Raw genomic sequence first — 9,448 nt, forward strand, 5'->3', positions numbered from 1 at the left:
AGACTGAGTGTGTCAAGCTTTTTCCAGTTGTGTTAGAGCTAGAGTGGGTGGAGGAAGTGAGAATAAGTGATTCAGTTGTGATTCGGTGTCAGCATTTTAAAAATAAAAAAAGTATAGCCATAAATCCCTAATGACTAGATTATGAAATATTGTCAGTCAGTGGAAAAATGGGGTTCATGTAAGTGACAACAAAATCAGGAATCACTGGAAATTAAAGCTTAAAAATAATAATGGAAGCTTTTAAATTAGAATTGATCAAGTTTATCTTTCAACAATAAAGGGGGAAAGAATCGTTTTAATTGAACTGGTGGCAACAGCACAGTGTGACAACAACAGACACATCAAATAGAAACAGAACGTATACAACAGAAAGAGGCCATTTTCAGGTCTGCTGCAGCAAGCGGCTACTAGTTCGGTGCAATTCTAGGTAATTGACACTGGTCGCAAAGACAGAGAACATGACGTTCACAATTTGTCCTCTGGGGGGCAGTAGTACTCTTGAATTATCCTGCGCTGCCAGAAATCGAAGAGGAAGAAAAAGAGCAAGATGGACTGTGGTCAGGTAACTAATGTATGAAAACAATTGCACGATTTTTTTTAGCTATTTTAATTACACCAACATGCATGTGTGACTTTCATTTAATACACATCGATTTATTAAATAAAACCTTTAGAAAAAACATCTTTTTTTATAGTGATTCAACGGCAGTTACCGGCCCTACTACCTCTTCAGGTAGCTGTAAATAATACGAAATACAGTAACCGACATTGTTTGTTAGTATGATCATTCAAATTTACGTGAAAGCACCGAATTGTTATACAGGACTTGCAAGCAACAGATATCAAATTCAACATTACTGTCGGTAGAAATTTAACAACAGATGTAAGCTGTGCTGAACTCTGTTGTTTTCTCTTGTTTAGCTGGCGCCTTTACCTCACAAGTCACATTTTATGTGACATCCCATTCATAAAAAGTAGAAGTAGACGGCGAGACTAGTTAATGCACGCCGCAGCTGATACTTTCTGAGTTCTGCTTTTTTTAATCGATTTGTTGGTGTTTTTGGTCCCACCACAGCAGCTTTAGCTAGCCTCCCAGAGCCACGCGGATGTCATAAATATAGTCATTTTAGTGTTATTGTCGTGTTTAAAGTATAATGCGAGGCAAAGTCTTCAGCGATCAGGTGTTTCTTCTGTGGGCTTTGGGTTCGGGACGTGGACACTGTCTCTACTCTTAAGATTAGACTAAAAACTTTTATTTTTGATAAGGCTTACAGCAAGGCCTAGCTCAGCTAATTCAGGTCCTGCATTCATAAGAAACTCTTGTGACTATTCTTGACTCCTTTTATCCAGCTGGTGCAGGATGCCACTGTAAGACTTCTCACAGGTACCAGAAGAACAGACAGCAGTGCTTCGATGCCATTATCCTTTAATTTACGTCTCATAAAGCACAGCCCTCCGTTTTTAATTAAATATTCCTTCTCTTTTAAATCATTCAGAACCTCGTGTTCTGCCGTGTGTTTTACTCTTGTTTTGCCATCGTTTTGCCCCAGGTGTTGTGTGCAGCACTTTAGTTGTTTTAATTGTGCTTTACAGATACATTTTTACGTCTATTTTATAATTCTTTTCCCAGTTTCATACATCCATCCGGAAAGGACTATCCTTCCCTCCTCTGGAGAGATGCACGACTTGCTGCTCCCTGTATCATTGTCCGATATGTTCACCTGCAAATTTCAAACCAACAAAACGCTCCAGAGTTATGATTCATTTTGACAATCACCTAAGGAGAGCCTGTTATGTTGGGGGTAATTATTTTTCTGTTTTCTGTGCTGTTTAAGCTAGACGATCTATGGCCCTTTTTTTTTATCATTCCTAACTACATATGTTGTGCACATTTTAGAGTACACGATCCACAAATGTGGACTGGAGTGCAGGAAACAGCCACATTTCCACTGTTTGCACTGCAATGGCACGTTAGTAAAGAAACGAGATTTCCTCAGTCATCTTTCATTCTGCCAAGAAAATCATGAGAGGAACGAAATACTGCAGCTGGCAGAAGATCCACAGAGAATCCAAACCACCGGATTTCCCAGCGAGAGTGTCATTTCTTCATTTTGCATCGTAAGGCTATGATCATGATGCATGGGCTGTGTGTGTGTTTTTAAATGATTTATGTTTCTTTTTTTTTTTTTTTTTTACATGGAAAAATACAACCAAGAACAGACACTTGAACACTGCTCAGTCCCCCAACGTCAGACACTTTACACACTTGCATCAACATTAGACTGAATATAAATACAAGACATTCCCCTTTATCATAGTTGTTTTTGTTCGGATGACCCCTATAATATTCACATTTCCACAAACCTTTGTATTCTTCTCAAAGCTGTTTAAAGCCAGTCTCTTCAGAGCAATGTATTCCAAGTTTTGTCCACATTTTTAATGAAAGGAGAGTCCGTATTCTTCCAGCAGAATGTAATGGCTGGCCCAGAGACGTCCAAAAGCTTGTTCTGCTTCGATGTTCGTGTGAATTCCTACGGATATATTCCAAGAACACAAAGCCCGAAGGACCTTGATATCAAACATTCCAGATATTTTGACCATTCTGGCATAGCCAATAAACGGTGATATCAAGCGACTTCTGCATGCTGTTACCTAAATTTAAAACATATTTCTGGATTAATAGCAGACTTACGGCGAAGCTTTACAGGAGTTATAGAAATTGGAGTAACTTAGATATTGTATTTATTAGGGCTAGGCAAATATTAAATTCTTTAATCGCATGGTTTCCTGTGATTAATCACGATTAATCGCATTGTTATACGCAAAATCCAATATTGAATTAAAAAGTGGCATATCACGCACTTTTATTGGAACTGTACAGTCATATGATAGAAGTACTCCGGTGATAAGATAATTCAACGATGCAGTGCTTACAGATAACTTTGGCTCTGTCGACTGCGCCGTCTGGAAGAACTTTGAAATGAAAATGAAAAGTTCTGTAACCTTCTCCATGTTTGTTTAGCCCCCTCATCTGCCATTCTTTTCTTTTCTGACCGTTTCCTGTGAGCCGCAGCAGTAAGCAACATACTAGGCTCGCTCGCGATAGACTTTTTCAAAATAAAAGCCGGTGAGCAACAGACTTTTACAATAAAAATAATAAAAACTGCGTTGATGGGAGACAAATAATTGTCGGCGATAATGAATTCATTAGTTAACACAAAAATAACGTGTTAATGTGCCCAGCCCTAGTATTTATCTGCTTTTGTGCTTTTAAACCTCATTCCAGTCCACCTCTTCTTGTATTCTTCTTGCTCGTGATACATAAACACTGACACCTATGGGCAACTATTTTCCCTGTAAATGTTGTATGCAAAGACATTACGTGGGCATTAACTGTGGGGAAGGGTTAGGATGTTGTGTAAAAACCGTTGATCCTGAATGTTTACGCAGTAGGACGTGTGGCTTAACTGCAAATATTTTGATTTGTTGTATGAAAATGTCTCTTCGGTCCTCTGTCCTTACAGGAGAGCAATGACGACAGTGATGACGAAACAATAATCCCTGATTCTGAGGATGACACCAGCCAAGAGGGGTGCAGCAGGCAGTCTCTCTTATTCTCCAGGTCCAGCGAACGTGACACAGTGGGGAGGATGATGAGTGCACAGCCAGACTCTTTCCAGTGTGACAAAATGGTGCAGACCTACACTGAGAAACCTCAAGACTGTGATGAGTACTACTTCATGAACCTGGTGAAAATGTTTAAGAGGTTGACTCCTAAGAAAAAGGCAGACGTCAGGATGAAAATCGAGAGGATCCTCTTTGAAGCTGAGTTTCAGTAGGTGTTTACTGTTTACATGCTTCATATGAGGAAACGGGATCTAAGTACCTTATTATTACTCAGGGTCGACTTTAATTTGTGTTTTTTGGTGAACAAACCCGTAAATATGTTTTGGGTTACTGTCATTGTACCAGCTACCTCATTTTAACTGGAGATGTCATCAGCCTGTTAAACCGACACGTTTACGACGCGTTATCAATCAGTTTGTGGCGAACAACCGTTTGGGATCCTCGTTGCTTATCAATCAGTTTTCTCACCAGCTGAGATTTACCTTGAAGGAACCATCACCGCCTGAAATGTGCCACCTGTTTCTTTATCAGGATGCGTTTCAGACTGATTTTTGAATGTATAGAACTGTCATACAGAGGTTTAAGAAACAGCAGGGTGGTAAACAATGCTGGATCTTATGAATGTTCCTGTGTGTTCTGCTAACAGCTGCTTTGTTTCTATATTCAACGTTCCTAAACCACCGAGTGACAAAAATACTATTTCTTTTATTATGTGCCTAGAAATGTCCACTATGTTTATTTTGAACTGTTACAAATAACTTTTTATTTTATTTTATATCAGTCAGAGTTGTATTACAAGGAATACCCAAAGATTTGTGCAATGGAGAACTCTGATTCTACCTCAGACAGATGCACAGCTGCGTGCTTCCAGTAGTCGGGTGACTTGTTGTCAAGCTGCTGTTTGTCAAAGCTGAATATGTTTTTCTTTCAATTGAAGTTCCAAGACTGAATGGCCTCCAGTTGTGTGTGTGTGTTTTTTTTAAAGCTGAGCATGTATTTGTTATCTTTTTCTGTGTGAAAGTTAAAGTTGTGCTTTTGTGGGCTCATGATATAAGAGAAACCGAGACATGGATCTTCTGTGGAAAGATTTTAATGGTAAGGAAAGGCACCGTCTATCATTTTAACAACATAAAAATCAGCCAACACCGTTAGATGTTTCTGAGCTTTAGGGTTGCATTTCATAGCCTTTATCAATGGATAGAATTGCAAGCACAAGTAGAGGTGTCAAGTTTGCAAACACTAGTTAACACCATAAAAGTTGATATGGCATAACAGTAAAATGAATGTTTTACTTTCATGTACAGAAGTTATAGAGAACAAACATACAATAAGATGACGACATAACGGTTTGCAGTCCTATAACATAAGCATGTTCTCAGTAATGTTCTGAGTTTACACATAAAGCCTCTGAAGGAAAAATCTGGTTAAAAAAAAAAGTAATGTGTTCCTTCTGTTGTATGAACACTTCTTATGAGGAAAAAGGGATTTCCTCCTAAAATGTCAATTCTAAGTTACCTCTAACAAAAAAGAAAGCACGCTCTTAATGCTGCTTTATTTGCTTTCACCTTCTGTTAAACATCGTGTGAAGTCGCAGATTTCTTTTTTTTTTTTTTAGATTTAAGTGGTGGTCATGTACCTGCAAGCTGAGTATCAGTTTACACACTGTTCAAAGCAGCGTGCCTGAAGCGCTCATTCATCGCCCAGCTTGTAGCAGTAGACGCCGTGCTTGTGCTGGGGAGGGGGAAAGCCAAAGCTGCGTACCCCCGGCTCAGCAGGACCGCAGTTTCTGCGTGGCCTGGTGATGGGATACCGAACGCTTCCATCAGCCAGCCAGCCGGCGTCACAGCGGTCCAACCCAGCGAACTTCCAGGCGGCGTACAGCTGCCCAACTTTGGCGATCTGTGCTCCATCCCCCTGACAGGCCTCCTGAGCCTCAGTCAGGTTCATCTTGTGAGAGGGCTGAAGATAGAAGACTTTGCCTTTGAAGAATAAAAAAAAAAAAAGTTTATATAGTGAGAGAGATCGGTTTATGTGTCTGGACAAGTTCAAAAGGTGTTTTTCTTACTATTTGTATTCAAATAAAGCTGGTTTGGATTTTAAGGAAGTAAGATTTTTACAACAGAGAAAACTGTTTAGCAGCATTAAAGGAATGGGGTGTCATTTTTCAAATTGATGGGTGTGAAGAAAAAGTGGTGAACATAATGAGATGCTGAATTTAGCTGTTTTGGTTTTAAAGTGAGCATCTGTTGGAACATCTGGACAGACGGTTGTTGATGTTATTATGAAAACCTGTGATTTTCATGCTTTAGCAAGTTGAACTGCATAAAGAATTATTTTGAACCTGTGACCTTTATTTTGTTGCTGTCACACCAACTTACGTCTTGAAAAAAAGCACCTCACCTCGGAGTGAAGATGAGAAGCAGAACACATCGTAGTGATGAAAGTCCTGGTGACGTCTGCCGTAGGTTCGGACCCCCGGTGGGAGGCCGTGTCCTCCGCAGGGCACTCGGGGGCGTGTGATTGGGTACTGGACTGTCCCGTCGGCCAGCCAGCCTGCGTTGCACCAGTTCAAGCCCTCTTTCCAAGACTGGAAAAGCTGTGTGAAGGTGGCCAGCATGGAGTCCTGCTCCTCACAGGCTTGCTGGGCTCCCAGGAAGCTCAGTTGGTATCGACCATGAGGGTGCTGGAAGGGAAACACCACACCTGGGTGGAGGAGTTGGATTAGAATGTCAAAATGTGCCACCACACCTGGTGTGTGGGCTATAAAAGACAGTGACACATTGCTGCCATAACCTGCTATAATGGCTAAATGCCTTCAGAATGAACAGCAACCACAACTAAAGCATTCTGAAGCAGTAACAGTGCTATAAATAACACTGTCCATGACAGTCAAAAATCATTACAGTTTTTGTTACAGAGAGCTGTACATGCTATCCACTCAGAATAAAAAGCTATAAAAGAAGTATTTCTTCTTCTCTGTACTGTACCTTGTAACTCCAGATTAACTCTTGTGCTCTTGTCCTCCAATCCATCCACCACCTCACATCTGTAACGGGCGATGTCATTCAGCTGGAGTTCAGAGATCACAAGAGCAGCATCTCCTTGGAAATCCTGTCTGAGCTCCACACGACCTCTGACCAACAGACAAACAAGGTCATACGATCACTATGTAAAACTCTGATATTTTGTCTGTGTTTTTGTTATTTCAACAACCTATAGACTCCATAACTTTGACTCTGCGAGCCAGTCGCCACCAGCACATCTGTCTCATGTCCCCCAGCAGCGGACAGCCTGGACCACCTGACCATGGCCTCCCTTGGTGAGCTGAGCTCCGGCTCATACCAAAACCTGCATGGAAGGGTGGCGTTGCCTCCTCTGACTGCAAACACTGATGACTGAGCAGAGTCCACATGAAGCTTCACACCACTGAAATAAACTGCAGAATAAATAGACGTTGTATGCAGCATTAACAAAGATAATGTTAAAATGATGACATCTATTACACTGATAATGAGCTCACTTTCTTTGTTGCCGTTTGCACTGAGGAACTGATTGTAGAAGAAGTTGTTTTGGCTTGAGGGAGCAGCCGAGATGCAGCATGAGAGGAGCAGCTGAACCACCAACAGCAGCACCGGTTGGAGGCAGCAAATCATCATTCTGGGTTTTAAATCCTGATCGTTTATGTTATTTATGCAGTCTTCAAGCCTGTAAAGATAAATCAGATATCTGATTAATGCTTTATCTGAGTACAGCAAAAGTAGTTTTAATGCTTCTTTCTCTGGCGTTTTCAGTGCACATGCAAGCTGCAGCCTTTCGAGCATGTTGTGACATGATGGTGCCAGCAGAGGGCAGCATAACACCATGTTCACACGTTCTGCTTATTACTGAGAGAATATTGTGTTGCCACGTTTGATACTAGTGCTCTTTAAGTGGAGGTTCTCTCTGTATTACCACAATAGAATTACTTCAATATACTGATTTGAACATATAAATGTTAATGATTTTCGGTTTAATTGGAAGGATTTATTCTGCATTGATTTGCATGTGGGAAAGCATTTCAGAAAACTATTCTTTTTGCTCTTTGTGTCCTCTCAAAGTGTAGACATTGGCTTAATTCAGCAAAACTGACAGATGCAACATACAACAAAACTTAATGCTGACATCAAAACACTCATTCAATCAAATATAATGGCACAGCAGAAAACATGATAATTCACAAAATAGGCAGGTAAAACAAAGATTAAACACAATATGACTTCATAAAATAAGCTTCACAAAACACAATATCTCACACAACAAAACAATGACTTCATAAACACAACAATAAACATAACATTACAACAACAATCCTATACTGTGAAAATATGAAAATACTATAGATTATGTGTTTTGGTTTTTTTTGTGAAATTTTGAAATATTTTTTTTCTGTCTTTGGAGTGTCTTCTGAAATGTACTTTTCCTGCAATTGAATGTTATTATTTGTTGTTTGTGTTCTGTACTTTGTTTGTGTACTGTACTGAAAGTACAGTAATTGGGACGTAAGACGACAATAAACAAAAACAAGAAAAAGAGGATGCTCTTAGACAAATTCGACTTTAAACAGGTTTCAGAAACAACAAACTGATGTACCGAATTACTTAAAATAGAGTTTTTGACACACGGTTGCTTTTATTCACTTCTTCACTCACCCCTCTGCGGCTCAAATCCCCTCAAAAATGAAAACTTAAAAAACTTAAATGTTGACAAGCTTCAGAAAAGATCAGAAAATTCTGCAGGGAAAAATCCGTCTTCAGGATGCACAACTTCTGATGCGCAAAGCATTTATCCAGATTTCAGCCTCCTCCCAGGCTTTGTTGAAGATAAAAACAGGTGCAGGTATGACAGCTATGTTAATAATAATGCTGATGAAGAGTTCTCTAGCCTTTCACTGAAGAGCAGCAGGGTCAAGCTGACGCTCTCCTGCTAAAACTGGAACAGCAGTCCAGGCTGCTGGACTGAAAACATGCCTGCGTGTCTTTCTGCAACCTGTCAATGTTCAAGTACATCTAATAACTAGAGTCTTAAATGGAAAACTATGCCATAAAAAACTCTTCTTCTCTTGACACACTGGAAAGACTGTTAGTGCGAAATCTTACTACAGTTTGCACTGTTCTACAGCACAGATAGCTGTTTTGGTCCCATTTCCACAAATATGAGTTAAAGAATCCCCCACACATTTATTCCAGTGGGACCAGCCTACATGAATACAGTTGTTGAGGAGAGAAATTTCTTGAGATCTCAGAAAGCAGATGTTTGCTGTGAAGGGTCCTAACCTCCTTCCAGGTAACAGCTGTATTTTCCTAAAAGCACTATATCTTTTATAAGCACCTCATGCAGCGGACAACATTCGCATACAGTAGACTGTTAGGACAGATGTGTAAGAGATGCCTTCGTCCTGCACTGCGTTCATTCCACAGAGATGAAAGCTGTTGCCAGGGGGCAAACATACCAGGGCTGTGAGTTTAGGGTGATGAGGGGGTCTAACAAGGCGTAATTACTCGCATAAACAGCAGGCCAAATTCTTGTTGTCCAGAGCTCTGTATTTCAAGCTGTCAGACTGTGTTGTGTTTTGGATTAGAAGTTCTTTGGGGTTTTTTTGGATTTATGTCTTGCTCTGTTAACATGTTTAATCAGATATGCTGTTCTCATGTTTATGTTCTCAACTTCCTGGTGTCAGTGGTCACTTACTTTTTATCTCACATTTTTAATCGAAACGTTTTATATTGTTGCCTCTTGTGCTTCCTTTGTTCACTGCAGTTAAGTTTTCTTTCCCGCCTTTGAC

At 40.2% G+C, this 9,448-nt stretch overlaps 2 protein-coding genes and 1 long non-coding RNA gene across 4 annotated transcripts; 1 reads left to right on the plus strand and 2 right to left on the minus strand.

The window, feature by feature from the left end:
• The first annotated feature begins 527 nt into the window (after nucleotides 1-527).
• Nucleotides 528-4,590, plus strand: LOC140302146 (uncharacterized). 2 transcript variants are annotated; one of them, XM_072380929.1, is made up of 4 exons: nucleotides 528-571; nucleotides 1,631-1,802; nucleotides 1,898-2,118; nucleotides 3,525-4,590. In XM_072380929.1, the coding sequence occupies exons 1-4, from the start codon at nucleotides 548-550 to the stop codon at nucleotides 3,837-3,839; spliced, it is 732 nt and encodes a 243-aa protein (XP_072237030.1). In that variant the 5' UTR covers nucleotides 528-547; the 3' UTR covers nucleotides 3,840-4,590. The 2 variants fall into 2 exon arrangements, with proteins under 2 accessions (XP_072237030.1, XP_072237031.1); XM_072380930.1 differs by having other exon boundaries at nucleotides 537-562.
• On the minus strand, nucleotides 1,611-3,031 carry LOC140302148 (uncharacterized). Its single transcript, XR_011914948.1, has 2 exons — nucleotides 2,935-3,031; nucleotides 1,611-2,531 (listed from the first exon to the last, which is right to left on the minus strand). It is a non-coding gene; the product is annotated as an uncharacterized lncRNA (long non-coding RNA).
• Nucleotides 4,591-4,711: 121 nt separating the features above from the next.
• LOC140302147 (hyaluronan and proteoglycan link protein 3-like) lies at nucleotides 4,712-7,391 on the minus strand. Its single transcript, XM_072380931.1, has 5 exons — nucleotides 7,148-7,391; nucleotides 6,841-7,063; nucleotides 6,615-6,760; nucleotides 6,028-6,330; nucleotides 4,712-5,606 (listed from the first exon to the last, which is right to left on the minus strand). The coding sequence occupies exons 1-5, from the start codon at nucleotides 7,281-7,283 to the stop codon at nucleotides 5,317-5,319; spliced, it is 1,098 nt and encodes a 365-aa protein (XP_072237032.1). The 5' UTR covers nucleotides 7,284-7,391; the 3' UTR covers nucleotides 4,712-5,316.
• Between the last annotated feature and the right edge of the window lie 2,057 nt (nucleotides 7,392-9,448).

The sequence above is a fragment of the Leuresthes tenuis genome, unplaced genomic scaffold (assembly GCF_036924035.1).
Source record: "Leuresthes tenuis unplaced genomic scaffold, fLeuTen1.0.hap1 SCAF_2, whole genome shotgun sequence".
NCBI classification, from domain to species: domain Eukaryota; kingdom Metazoa; phylum Chordata; class Actinopteri; order Atheriniformes; family Atherinopsidae; genus Leuresthes; species Leuresthes tenuis.